Source organism: Montipora capricornis, chromosome 9 (genome assembly GCF_036669925.1).
Source record: "Montipora capricornis isolate CH-2021 chromosome 9, ASM3666992v2, whole genome shotgun sequence".
Taxonomy (NCBI): domain Eukaryota; kingdom Metazoa; phylum Cnidaria; class Anthozoa; order Scleractinia; family Acroporidae; genus Montipora; species Montipora capricornis.
In genome coordinates this window covers 6,750,020-6,765,019 of record NC_090891.1, presented here as the reverse complement: position 1 = coordinate 6,765,019, position 15,000 = coordinate 6,750,020, and the positions used below count along the sequence as shown (strand labels likewise).

Here is a 15,000-nt window from a genome sequence, read left to right as displayed (position 1 = left end):
CCCCTAATGGAACTGTATCCTTCTTGACACTTATTAGAGCATACCTTTGGATGCTTTGAGATCTTCTGTTCACTCTAAACGCTGAGCGTTTTTATCGATAATACATCACCTTGAGAAGGGGCATTAAAGATGAACCAAAATAATTTCATTCACATCAACAAATAACCCATCCAAACTAAAACGATGAAAACGAGTGATTTTAAAGTTTAACCAGGCTTTTCCCCATTCTATTTTAAAATGCATGTTTTCATTCCTCGCTCACGTTCCTACTCTCTGACGTCATCGTTTACAGAAGTCTATGTATTAGCCCGAAGGAACTATAACGGACCAAAACGAATGGTTTCGAATAGTTTCTCATTCAAGACTTGTGATAAGCTGGAACGGTCTGGTTTCGCGGGAAAAACAATCTAAAGATAACTCGGTCTCTAAAAATGCCTTTCCACAAATACAACGTCACGGGCTCCTGGAAATATTCGGGACGGGTCCCGTGTCATAATGGCGGCTAAGCCAAGTTGGCAGAGGGAAGTTATTTTCCTTGACTATTACGGATTATTAACGGCACCCCAGTAAGTCAGTCAGAAGAAGAACAGGTCCTTTGACATCGAGCAGAAATGCTATGCTGCAACTGGAGGCTCAAGCGGAGGATAGACTATAAAATAACGCTATAGTGACGTATACTTTAAAAGAGTTAAATTATAAATTAATCCTCACGGAACAGAACGAAGTCTAACCTAATATTCCCTCATAGGAATAAGGAAGACAACCTAACATCAAAAGACAACCAAAAGTTACTTTTACCAAATTTTGAATAAGCCTTGTGTCTTTGGTAAATCTATGCATATATTGGGCCAATTGAATCTAAATCTCCTCAGAGCTAAGTAACTATTGATATTCTCATAATTCTTGCTTTCCTTGCAAATTTATATTTTGCACATAGTATGTTTGCATCTTTCTGAGGATGTTTACATTGATTCGCCTACCATTTTTCAACTTATTTCATATTGGTCAGTAATTTTGCAATTTTTATTATCGATAGTTTCTCTGACTTGTGAAACTATCGATACTTTTTCCTGCATTCATTTCTGCGTACCCTTTTACTCCTGTGTGATCATGTAACTGTTCAACATGTCTATCTGATATGTGCACAATTTCTAATTTGCTCGGAATTGTGTATATTTGATAAATTCGGACACTGTGTCCCAGGACTCGTGGTAGCAGAGAAAAAAAAGGGAAGATAAAAATCATACCCGTGGATAGGATTTGTCCACGGAGTTTCAACTCTATGGGAACCACTTCACAACTGAAGATAGAGAAAGTGCTCTCTCTCAAAAAAAAAGATTTATTTATTGCTGAGGGGTAATTAGGCCTAAGCTAGCTTAATTAAGGCTAGGTTTTAAATTTTAAAATAGTTAGCTTTGTCGTGAAATTTGGTAACCGACTAGACTGCAAAACAGACGTATTTTTGCGTTGGACGAATCCGTTTTTTTTGAGCGAAAGGTCTGGAGCGAGGGTGAAAACGAAGAGTGAGACTGGAGCGTTTTCTCCTCGCCTCACAAGCCCTAAGTGCGAGAAAACCGACTGTTTTGCAGTCTAGTAACCGTCCTTTTCCAGCGTTTAATGTTGTTTGTTGCCGAGTGATTATACTTTGAAATCGAGATGAATAGCGAGATTGAAATGATTGAATAGCGAGATTGAAAAAAAAAAATGTTTTAGTCTATACACACAAAGTTATCTCAACAACACTCTATCTAAACATTTGCAGAAGAAAACCATTGAAATGTGATTTGAGCTATGAGCTATGATTATCAAAAAAACTGAACTACGGTTATCAGATTTCCAGCAATTCATTGGCTCGCCGGACGCGGGCTATCAGTTCATATACCTGCGGTACCAAATATGGTCAAGGAATGCGTCAGCAATAAAGCGAGCAACATTTTTTTCAGCTGTGAAAAAAATGGCCGACAAACGCCAAATAAAATCAACATGGAAGAGTTGTTGATCCTGGAGTTTTAACAACAGAATTATTCTACCCGGGCTGGATATATATAGAGGATATGACATGGCCGCGCGGGGATACGAATTTTATCTTCTGAGCAAATTCGCTAAAAGGACAATTGGCTTGTTTTCATATGTATATGTATATACGGGGAATGATCCTTCGAAAATTCAAAATGTGATCATTAGTTGTTTTGCCACCTGAGAACTGATCAGTTTTTCTTGGCTGATAACTCGCTCCTTATCAAAGCTGAAAGGCATAAAATAGCATATTTCACTGAAATAAACAAGCTCTTTTACCTTTTGAAGTCAATTTGTAAATAGCATGATGCCTTCTGTGAGCAAACTCGTATGTTTATGAAACAAAATGTAAACAATGACGTCATCAAAGATTCCCTTATGACTATTCTTGTGTGATATATTGATATCCCTATCGTTACTTTTTACTTTATATCTTTTGACTTATTCAATTGTTGGTTTTCACTCAACAGCCATGTTTTTCACTGAAAACAAAGAAACCGTTTGCATAACAATAGAGTTTAATTCCCGGAGCATTTGGTCGAGGCAACAATATGGCCGTCCTTTCTTTGTTTAGAGGCACCAACATGGTGGCCGTGACCTCATGTGAAAACCGAGGATTTGACAAGCGGTTATACAAACCATTTCTAGTCCGTCGCTACCTCCTCCCCCCTCTCCTCCGTTCCCTCCCCCCCCCCCACGAACCAAGGCTATCGGTGTGTAGCGCTCATTTCTGTTCTTTGTTGTCACTAAATGACTGATGGATTGACAAATTTCACTGAGTACTTACAACTCTCTAAAGCCAGAGTACACCTTTGCGTGTCATGAGGAAATTTACGTAAATTCAGCTTACATGACGTAGAAATCGTAAGTCTGAAAACAAACAGAACAAGAAGCTTTTGAGTTAGCAGACAACAAGCTCGCCAAGGAACCAAGGAACAGGGGGAAAAAACTTTGGTCGGCAGCACGTACATGAATGTCAACTGAATAAATAACTCTCCGTACGATTAAAGGCTACTACAATCAAAAATCGCCTCGGGTGTTTCTCACATTTCGAACATTCTTGTGCTTAATACTTGGCGTGGTTTTGACAGATAAGGATCGAGGAGAAAGTGACGTCATTTAGTCACTAGCTCATTAAAAATGCTCTGTGTGAAGGCGGCTGAATTAGTATGAAAAATACGAATGAAAAACTCTCCTGCTGCACACTAATTAAGTCGAATTCACACACTGCACTTTTAGGCAGTAGTTTAGCAGCTCTTGTAACCTGCTTTTGTTTGGTATTGTAGGCAGCTTCTATTGTTTTTAAGTCCTAGCCATCGTTTCAATTCTTTAGTCTTTTGTTTTTGACTAGGGTGCAGCGAGCCAATCACTTTTCAAGGTAGTGAGTAAATGACGTCCCCTTCTCCTCGAGCCAGATCGCTGAAAGGTTATCGGCCGGAACCGCACCCGTACCAAGTAATGGCGGAACTTTAAATGAAAAAGCGGAGCTAAAATAAATAGTCTTCCTCTTGAAATTGCTGGTTGAGTTTGTTGGTTCTCTACTCTGCAGCGAGAGGTTTTTCTCCGGATACTCTGGTTTTACACATCAAAAACCAACATTTCATTTGATTTGCTCTAATTTGCTGTCTGCGCTAGAAGACTAGACACTTAAATAAAGTTCCATTCCTTCTCTTTCTTCTTAGGCAGGGTTGGGGTGATGGGTTTGCATGCGGTTGAATGGGGTGCCTGTGAACTAGCTTGATAGTTCAGTGCACTTCCACTATAAACAAAACATTTACATTTACATTTTTTTTCTTACGGCAGTTCAATAGACCTCTTTACAGTTTTGTGCTTAGTTACCTGGCCTTTAAATGAAAGTGAACCTGGTGTTGACCTTGTTATGATTCGGACCTGCTTTCTTTTCCTATGTTAATGTTGTTAAGTGAAACTATGATCTTCGCAGTTATGAGCGCAATTTTTGCAATTGCGTAGAGAAGCCTTAATGATGTTGTTGTCATGCTAATTATAAGAATTTACAAAAGAAAAGCAGTGTCTCCGGCTAGGACCCGAACCCGGACCACTCGATCCCGAGTCGAGCGCACTAACCATGAGGCCACCGCGCCTCCCAGGTTTATTTCAGAGCGTGACCAGAATCATGACACAAAGAAAGAGCAAAAGGCTGTCTACAACCCCCTCGCAATATGATTGGTTTACTTCCCAAAATGAGCGTTCCTGATTGGCTATTACACTGAGTGACAAATTGACGCGAGCATGACGCAAGCTGCGTTGTCTAGACTCTTACCGACAAAGGCAAATTAGCCAATAAGATTGCGAGATTACAAGCAATTGTGGTAAAAAACCAAATTTTCGTGTATGGACCAACTGACTTTGAACTCACTTACTGGCTTCGAGAGTTCTTGCTGACTTACTGGCCGACTGAGTGACTTACTTAATTACCAACTGACGGACAAATCGATTAACTAAGTGGTTGTTTTATTGGTTGGATGATCAAATTAATTGAATTGCTCTCACTGTGCTATTAAAGTGTGGGATAGGTTAAATCAAGAGAAAATTAGGGGACAGAGAAGGAGGCCCAGGGCGTTGGCCGGGATATGTCATGTCCACGAAAGTTATTTATAGAAGAGCGGAAGTCTTTGTTCTAGCGGAAGTCTGTCTTCCGAGACGTCCACATGCAGTCTTGCCCCGCTCACAGGTTTTAGTGAAAAGAGAAAATGGCGGCGCACGTGGAAGGCTGATGAATATTTATTTTCTTTCAAACATCAGGCCGAGGTTGGCCTGCATGCGGACGTCTCGGAAGACAGACTTCCGCTAGAACAAAGACTTCCGATCGTCTAAAAATAACTTTCGTGGACATGACATATCCCAAGGGCTGGACCGGCAGCCTCCCTCTCTGTCCCCTCATTTTCTCTTGGTTAAATTGGTCAGAATGCCAAAAAAAAAAATCTTTTTTTCAAACATATCAGACAGCTTCATTGCCTTTAATCCCTGTTAAGTGAAATTTAAGAGATAAAGACTCCAAAAACGTAACTTAGGAGCTGCAACAGCAAGAGAAACAGCGAACATTGGTATGCCCTATTCGATTCTAACCACCGTTAAGGTGGCTGACTTTTCTTACCTTACGCTGTAAAATATGCTTCCATTGGGTCGAATCTGGAGAAGGTAGTTCTCTGTTGTCACGTCATGCATATACGCTCTCTTAGTGTTGAGAAAATAAGTACTTGGAATCCAGATTTGTTTGTTAATGTTACTGCTCAGGGTTAGGATAGGGTCAGAGGTCAAATGAGCAAAGGCTAGTCGTTCATCTCTCCAATATTGCCGCAAATAAATGTCAATTGTAAATTCCTGCAAATGTGAAAATCATCATCATCATTTATTTGCCTTTATGTGTATCACAGATTTTAAAAAAGCATACAGCAGGTTGTTAGGCGAGGAGACCTCAGGAAACCACCAGGCTTATAGGAGAGGCCACCTCGAGATCACAATATTAAACAAAAATAAGGGCTACGAAGGAGTGCGGCAGGAACTAACTCAGAAACTATTTTAATAAAAACTCTAGCACTTTGTTCTTAAACATAGGAAAGCTTGACAAATTGGTAAATAATGAAGGATGTAAATAATGAAGGGATTTATTTACCAGTTATGACTCGGGAATAGTCGAGAAAAATCTGATAATTACTTAACAGAAGTCGAGCTTAAGAGACATTTTGTGAGTTTTAGATGAGAGAGGTTTAGAACAAGGTTCGCAAAGTAAATTGCCCGTATTTGTCCATTCACCACAGAATCAATGACAGGTCTTCCTATTACTGGTTCGGATGCTTTGTTGTTAATCACTAAACTGACATATACATATTTTTATTTTTAAATGACATGTACCCCCCTGCATACTGCTGGGATGGGAGAAAGGTGGCATTTTAGAAATGGACGTCAAAAAATTAAGATAGAATTGAGTGTTTTGATCAAAAGAAGTTTCCTAACAGACAAATGAAACGTACAAGGGGATAGATGATTTTGCACTTCATCCTTTATTTTAGTTTATTCATTTATCTATTCCACTCTTTACTAGTATGTTTAATTTATTAATAAATTAATTTTACAGATTTATCTATTTTAAAGGGGCACTGTCATGCTAAATTCGCTGTTTTGAGGTCAAAATCAAAAGTACATTAGCTCACACGTACATCACTCCTGACAACCCAATGACAAGATATAAAATATATTTATGGTACAAAGAAGTATTCGCATTAATTTTTGGCGGCTTTCTAAAGACACCCAGTGTGCTGGTCAAACAGCGAAAGCCTGCCGACTTCCCAGTTTCTACATGGTTAAAGCCAGGTCGATCAAGAAAAATCTCGATGAATTTTCTGAACAATTGACGACGAGCGGCATGGATGTCGGTGTTATTACAGAGTCCTGGTTGCACAGCTACATCGACAGTGCTTATATAAGTATTCCGGGCTACGTCCTTTACCGGAGAGATCACCACAGGAATCCCGTGTTAGCGGAGAACTGATCTAAAACATCCTGTTTTCGAATGCATGTGGTTATGGCTTCGGCCTTACCGGTTACCACGTCCACTCTCAGGCAAAAAAGAAAGAATAGCTTCAGTGCACTTTAATGGTTATTGACAACAAAACTACAGCATCACTTTTCGATCTTCATTGATGCAAAGACGTATTTTAGTGTTTTGAAGTTAGACTAAAATGGCGTGACCCTGCCTTTTAATACGTACCATTTTAACTTCTTCCATGGCCCAAATATTGGTAACATACATGTCAACTCGGATTTGCCCTGGAGTACCTAAAGGTTTGAGAAAAAAGAAATAAACTTATCTGGATATCAACGCCCCTGAAGGAACTGAATTAATGACTTTAAGAGGGTAGCACGGAACAGTTTTACGACTAATAACCCTGTAACCCTAAAATCAAAGCAAACATTGGTTTTGAGCAGTGAGGAAAAACCAGAGCACTCAAAGAAAAAACCTCTTTAAGCAGAGTAGAGGACCATTCAACTCGACCCAAATACAACCCCAAGTCTAGGAGTCGAACCCGGGCAACATTGTTTGAAGGCGAGTGCTCTCATCACTGCGCCATCCCTGCTGTTGTAAGCAACTCGCAAAGGAAATAATCATACGATTTCGAAGGCTAAGGTAGACCATATTGGTACATGCTCATAGTATTGCACTGGAAAAAGTTTGCAATGGAGGCTAATGTTGGGGGGGGGGGGGATATGTTAAAAAGTATTTGCATTTGAAAAGATTCTCCCGCATTAGCCTCCATTGCAAGCTACAGTTCCAGTCCAATACTGAGAATACGATTATGGTCAATTAAAGACGTGGGGAATATGAAAAAGTAGATAGGTGACGCAACTAGATATTTATTGATACACTAATTAAAATATTACTTATCAAGTTAACGGTAATTCTTTAAAAAAGAACAATGAGGATCCAAATGATTGTTACATGTACAATGGATTGAACAACAATCAGATTTCAATGTGACCATATATTTCGATATTTATGTGGCATCGATAATAGAGAGTGCTCTTTAATACGGTATGGGAATTTCACTGAAACTATTCAACACTTGTGGAACCTGTTCTGAGGAAAATATTTTTAAAAATTCCCCCCCCCCCCCCCCCCCGCCCCTGCATACAACTCGGCCGTAAAATAGTCTCAATCCAAAATTAGCTCAGCAATTAATCTTAAACTTAACTGATCAGTCATCATGCGTGCTGTCATCAAGCCCGAGTGCCTCAACCCCTTCCTTCCGTAAGAATATAACGGTAAAACAATTTGAGTTATAGCCGTTTAACAACCTCTCATGAAGGTACAGGTGCTGTTTATTTGAAATATTAACCCACCTTTCACACCAGGTCTGATTCGTCTGTCGTAGTCCTTTAAAAGCGTTTCCAATAACCAAGTGGAGTTTTTGTAGACATCTGATTCCGACTTGTCGTGACTAGAACAAAAATGTTACAGAAGGCTCATTTTGATACTAGAATGATACTACGTAGGTCAATTTTTTAGGTAGTTTGGCGAAGGATGTGATGAAACCTCTCGACATGAAACCACGCTGTTGGAGAAACCATAATAACAAAAGAAACCCTGGTCTAAAACGCTTCTGAAAGAAATAGCCGTAAATGCCGTAAATGATTGAAGTATTATTATTATTATTATTATTATTATTATTATTATTATTATTATTATTATTATACGAGACCTACCTCGAAGTGTTGGCAAGGAGCTGATCACTAAAAAGAACAATGGCCAATGGAATCAAATACGAATGAAGTCTTTCATAGTCAAGCGACATTCTTGAACAGGCACTAGGACAAGTAAGTGCACTGAAAACAAAACGTCTTAAGATTAGATGTTCGCAAAGTAGATAGACTAGATAGAGAGAGAGAGAGAGAAAAGGGGGAGGGGTGGGGGGCCTTCTTAGGGATGTGTTTTCCGAATCCTACCAGTAACATTATTTCAGAACTACTATCTCAAAATCTTAGAGATAAGAAAGGGCATACCCTTGCCAGAAAACCTTTTTTTTTTAAGATTCAGAGAAAATTAAGGCAACAGATCTAGAAAAAGGAATCGAATTTACGTGAGCCAATTTAGTTTAAAGTGCTGTAAGAATAATGTAGTCCTATGACTCGTATTGCGCCATACCTACTGTAAAAAGATTTATGAGAAATGGAAATGCTATTGAATTAATGTGCCAAGGAAAATGTCAGACTGCGGTCAGTTAATCTCGTGAGTGCAACAGTATCCGGTAATCGAAAGTTACTACAGATAAAATAAACTAGAAAAGGTTACGAATAAAGACAAAAATACTTGACTCACATCGATACCAAAACCATATCATATCACATAGAACATATCACAGGGGCCATGCGATATGGCCCAGATCATATCGCAGTTCAATATGTCATTCAATATATGATTCATTTCGTATATCATTTCCTTCGAAGAATCAAAACGCAATGAAGCCGGAAACTCCGTGGAAACAGAATTTAAACTATTCAAACTGGATCTTTCACTTCAAAAACGTCAGTCAGTTCACAAACTTACCATGGGTTTTGGAGTTGCCTGTGTTTGACAATACAAATATTATTGTTCTTCGAGGTCGAATGCTTTCGAAGATCACAACTATTGTGAAAAGTCTGGAATACTATTCATGTTGCGGGGATGGTCAATTTTGACAATCAAAACTAGTAATGCCATTAGGTTTCGATAAGAAATCGGAAGAAGTTCCTTAATATAAACTTAAATTAAGCCAAAAGAAAATATTACGATGACGTTGATGTCTTTTTATAAGTTAAATAATGTATGTTTGAAACATAAGAACTAAAAATCCCACAGCAGGTGTAGAAGCAAGCCCCCAAGACTTGACAGGAAGTTCAGTCTGATGATAAGACGGAAGGAAATCCCTTGAGAGTAAACCTACTTCACGTTTCAAATCATACCTTTTCCTCTTTCTTCAACTGTTTTGAAGCTCTGAAGTTTGTGAAACGGAAATTGAAACGGGAAAGTCATTGATAAAATTCAGACTTGTTGTTTACTTATCTAAAAAATAAGATAATTTTACAGTGGAGTAACAGGAAAACGTGCCGTTGTAATTTTCAAGTTTCCATCTTGACTTTCTATGATTCTGTAATTTTACTTCGTGGGATTAACATTAAAAAGCGACTTTTCTGAGTGTGATGAAATTCATCGAGTAACACAAGGATATTAATTTGCAATGACTTATTCATAATTGCACCCGAATATAATGTAATATTTCCTCGTAATGTCGGGGCAGTGGTTACCAAATTAATGCAAACGTACGTTGGCCTGTCTGCATCAAATTCATGGCAGAAGCAAGTTCATTTCAAACGCCAGCTGACAATCATATGCAAATCCACTCAGAATTCGAAAATTATATAATTTTAAACTGTAGCAACAGAAGAAGAATGAAGAATTATACTAAAATGAGTACAAACCAGCTCAACATTGAAAGAACAATTGAAATTGGAAAATAGGAAATTCATGAGTTGAAAAGCCAAACAATCGGCTGCAAATATCAGCTTCGCTGATTTGAAAAACAAGTGTTTCTTTATGTAGGTGTTTTTGTCACAACAGCTAAATTACTCTCAAAATGCTCAAACTCGTCTTAGTTCCTAACATTACAAAAAAAAAAGAAGTTAAAAAGGAAACGTCCCATGTGTTCAAGGAACAAGCGCTTCGGGTTATATACGACCCTTGCAAATTTGATGGACTTCATTTTCTAAAGTAAACCGGGCCAACTTTATTACATCGTCAGTGATGGAAGGTGGAAAAATTCAGAACGGGAAGGCTATTACATTGCGTCCATCTCTCCTTCCCTGAGCCGAATTATCTTACCCGTTTTGGCATTATTTTTACAAACAGAAGTCAACCTTTTCTAACTAATTTTTTTAAAATTCTTAATGACAATACTCTGTGACAAGTTCAAGTGACAACAAAACCATACACAGTGCCCAAAGGAAAACGAGCGAAAACGGCAAGTCAACGAGCACTTTCAATGGTAATTACTTGATCTTTGGGTAAAGTGCTTAAAAGAAATGAAATTGTTGGTTACTTACTGCGAAGGGCTTTCTTTTTCAACATTAATAATTCAAAAAAATATTAAGGGAATAAAACTCCACGGTCATCTTCAGAAGAGTCAGGTCGTAACTGTTCCTCTTCGTGTTCGATTAGAGAGACCTCCATTTACACCGTAAGAGGTCAATGCTGAGATCGGAGCGCAAATCATCTTCCGAAAACCAAAAAAGCTCGGCCACCAGCGTTTCATTTCGCTGGTAAAGCGTTCGCGGTCGTGATGATTCCACCTGACTGCAAGTCCAGTTTCAATAAACTTCTAAATTATGTTAGAATATCTCAAAAACAAAAATGAACTCTCCTGGGCACAAAAGGAATTGTTGTAGCAAGTACACTTCCACCAACCTTTTGATGGTCCGCAAAGCCCGGCTTTTCTACCGATATTCCATTGAAAATTCCTCTGTGAGGGTCTTTAGGTCAAGAACTCGCAGGAGTCTGGAGTCCTACAGTGCGCATACTTAATCAGTCATTGAGAATCTCCGCATTAGTTGCAAGTAAAATATTGCTTCAGTAGTGTTTCTGGTTTCAACAAATCGTTATCTTTCAAAAACATCTTAATGATTTTGAAAGGGAGACGATTTTAAGTAAGCTTTTAATTATTTCTGATTTACCCACGCAAGAGATTAGCTGGCTGTTTTATCAGCACCATAAAAATAGGCAAAGATTACACATCATTATGAAGTTTGACAGGAACGTATAAAAGAGGCCGAGCATTTCGTGTCTCTTTCACCATAATGTGCACCAACAATTTTTGTTTTCGCTCACATATTCCATGTTAAGTGATCAATAGAAAATATAGATTATTTAAGCAATAGACCACAAGTTTCTATGGTTTATAGGCTGATAAAGCACGCGGGATGTCGGTAGAACACGGAAGAATGCGTAAATCACGAGCCGCAGGCGAGTGATTTAAGAATTTTTCGAGTGTTCTTCCAACATTCCAAGTGGTTTATCAGCCTATAAACCATAGAAACTTGTGTTCTATTGCTTGCTTCAGAAGACGCGCGATTTTTCCATGAGTCCATGAGTTTACTGCCACCATAAAACATAGCTGATAGACCAATCAGAGCGCGCGCATTGATTTGGTTATTATATAAAACAAAATATTCTTCAAACATCAAGGCTTTTAAATGACATAGCCTTTAGCTAATTTTATTTTTGCATGCATACATTCGGCCTTGAATTCGAAGTAAACAGACCGATAACAATATCTTGTCAATAAACTTTCATTGAGAAAGCTTTTTATCATGACCGCTGTAATTAGTCAAAATGTTAAATATTAAGGTTTTCGCTACTTCCATTTTAATTCGCCAAAGTATAACAAGAGGTGGAACCATTTTAAATTTCCGTGATATCTACTCCAAACTGATTTATTTTAGCGTACTATCAGTTAGTAGAGCCTTTTTAACATTAATCTTTATTTACATCACCTCGGGATTTTGAGGTCCCTCCCCTCCCTCCCCGAAAAGAAGAAGCGGAACTGAGGACTGAGGCATGTTACGTGCCGCGACCAATACTCCGAGGGTTGAACCCTATTTTAATTCTAACAAAGTCGTTTGTTTTTGTACGAAAAACAAACAAGGTAGTAAATACACTGTCGTTTTCCACTGCAGATGTATTCCTATCAAATGAACAACAACAACAAAAAATGCACAGAGATTTAGAAACAGCAAACTGGAGGCCGTTGTTTGTTCTAAAAGCATGAAAATTTCCTTCCATTTTTGTCTCTCCGTTTTGAATTCTTGCTCGATACCTGTAGACTCCGTAAAGGCAAGAAATGAGCCAAACTGAAACACCTTTTTTTTGCTTTTTACCTCCGATTTCATCAATGTCATCAGTTTCATCAATTTCACTGGGGTGCAGGGATGGCGCAGTGATGAAAACACTTGCCTCCCACCAATGTGGCCCGGATTCGATTCCCAGACTCTGCGTCATATGTGGGCTTCGTCTGTTGGTTCTCTACTCTGCAGCGAGAGGTTTTTCCATGGGTAATCCGGTTTTGCCCTCTGCTCCAGCTTCAAAAACCAATATTTGATTTCATCTGGATTAATTTGATGATTTTAGTTTACAGTGTCCTCATTAGTGCTCCAGCGCTAGAAGATTAGACACTAAAATAAAGTTCCTTTCCTTTCCTTTTCATCCAGATTATTGCTGTTTCCGCAAACGCGATGCTAAATCTGTTTGGTGTAAAAGGCGGCCGCAACGCCGGGTTTTCTAAACGTTTCAGATAAGGGCGATATATACCAGAGACCAAATCTCACAGCACTTGTTTCAGGCGTCCAAGAGCCTAAACCAAGTGCTGTAAGAATAGGACACGGAATTGGTGGTATTTTGGTCCTCTGAACTTTCTATACTGGTTGCACTTGTAAATTGTCCGAACAAATTACAGCAAATGTAACGGCTGTCATTTGCGCTATAAACGAAACTAGCGTACCCATTCATGCAAGTCTGATTGAAATGACATGACAGAAGAGGTCACTTACTGTGTGCTTCGGAAGTTGATGATCTGCTAGAATGGTTTATTATGTTCACGTAATAAGAGGTTATTTGAAGGCTTAGTTATTTTAAAAAAAATGCTATTAGACGATATTCAAGTCCTATTTTGCAATTTCGTACCTTCAAACACTTTTCAAGTTTGATTTTTAAATGTCATTTTTTTATTCCAGAATGTCCAGTCGGCCACAGACTAAAATAAGTAAGGCCCGTTTCAAACGTTGAACTTTACATGTCCCGCATCTAATTAATGGAAACGAGCGAAAACAATAGATTTTTCTCATTTGCATTAGATTCGGCAAATGTAAAGTTCGACGTTTGAAACGGGCTTAAGGGTACAAAGGAAGTACGCCACAAAGAGTCGCCTCTCTGTTCCTGTGCCCATTCTCATTTGTTTCTCGCATTGTCCCTATCAAATATATCGACGAAGCTCCATTATTAATACCAAAACTGAAAAGGTCAGTCCCAGACGCAAATTTTAGGTAACAATTTACAGCAAATTAATGCTGTTGCTATTATGTCAGCGAATCGCGACTGAGCTTACAGTTGAAGTCTATTGTAAACTTTGGAACAAGATTATGGAACTCTCTTCATCCTGACTGGCGCGCGCTTACGAAAAGGCCATTCAAAAAACGAATTAGGAAATTTCTGCTTACAGCACTCATTGATAACAAAACTGAATAATCATTACTATCGTACTCTATAATTTTGTTTTTTTCTATTTATCTATTCACTTATTATTATTATTATTATTATTATTATTTATTTTTACATTCACTTATTTTAACAGCGGAGCTCCGCGCGCGTTAAAGGCGCACGCGCGCGTAGCACCATAGTTAAGAAAATATGGTAACCCATCGATGCGATAAATTTTGGTTTTATAGCCATGACGTCAACGATCGTCCGTAAGTACGTAAGTACTTACGTACTTCCGTACTTACGTCCACCCCTCAATGTACGCCAATGTGACCAGTATCATACTAGTTTACAGCATACATCTTTGATATTGGACATCCATGTTTTGATCAATTGACACCTGTCAAAACAAGGTATCGGTGACCAGTATCACGTGACCATATTGCGGGCTCAAGCTTGGAGCTCACCTGTTTTTTTTTAAAGTTGACCGCTGACGAGGTACTGATTTTCGATTGGATTGCAGGCTCAAGGGGTTAACTCCCCTAAACATAAACGAGGCTTCATTTTTCGCGTGCTTTCTGTGGTTCGACGCGGCTACACGGCGATACTACATCAACTATAGTTCTTACAGAGTCAACGCTTTTCGTCTTCAGGTGGAAAACGGTTTGGAAAATGTTTTCTTTCTGCATTTTTCACTGGTTTTAATCCACTTTGATACATCATGATTGATGGCTGTGGTCCACCCTGGCGGCTACGTAGTTATTCAAGTCAAGCATCGGAGGGATATAAACTTAAAGCTGAGTGTTTATTTTTATTTGCTTAGAGCTGCTTTTTTCCTCTGTATTGTAATTTTTGGCATATCTTAAGAAGGTCTGATAAGGTTACATGATGCCTGGAGGACCTATGACTAGAACGTAACAGAAACGAAAGGAGAGCGAAAGAGAACGACAACGACAAAACAGAATAGCAGTAATAGCCCATACTTAGTTAGGGTTAGGGTTAGAAGTTACTCCACAAATTCTTTCCTTGGGCACTAAACCGTTTGTTATTTTCAAAAAGTGGTTTAATAGGTTTTTCCATTGTCCAGGAAGTAAAAATCAATCATCTGTACTCTTTTGGGCATAAAGAAAAAGTTGATTTTTTTGTTTGTTTTGAATTCGATGGAACAACTCGAGTGCTTATTAATCCGTTTGCTCAACTGGTTTTCGATGTGCCGGCTACAGTGACAAGAAGATTTTGCCCTC

At 38.7% G+C, this 15,000-nt stretch overlaps 1 protein-coding gene across 4 annotated transcripts in view; it reads right to left on the bottom strand.

Moving 5' to 3' along the window:
- Nucleotides 1-15,000, bottom strand: part of LOC138015767 (gamma-aminobutyric acid receptor subunit beta-like) — a 33,652-nt gene that overhangs the window by 11,435 nt on the left and 7,217 nt on the right. For 2 of the 4 annotated variants that reach the window (XM_068862878.1, XM_068862876.1), the window contains 5 exons: nucleotides 8,239-8,358; nucleotides 7,876-7,973; nucleotides 6,746-6,813; nucleotides 5,132-5,358; nucleotides 2,804-2,886 (listed from right to left, as the gene is read on the bottom strand). In XM_068862878.1, the coding sequence (XP_068718979.1) occupies nucleotides 2,804-2,886; nucleotides 5,132-5,358; nucleotides 6,746-6,813; nucleotides 7,876-7,973; nucleotides 8,239-8,327 (565 nt within the window). In that variant the 5' untranslated portion in view covers nucleotides 8,328-8,358. Of the gene's footprint in view, nucleotides 1-2,803; nucleotides 2,887-5,131; nucleotides 5,359-6,745; nucleotides 6,814-7,875; nucleotides 7,974-8,238; nucleotides 8,359-10,972; nucleotides 11,114-15,000 lie in introns of those variants that run through there. The other 2 variants (XM_068862875.1, XM_068862877.1) reach the window with 2 other exon arrangements.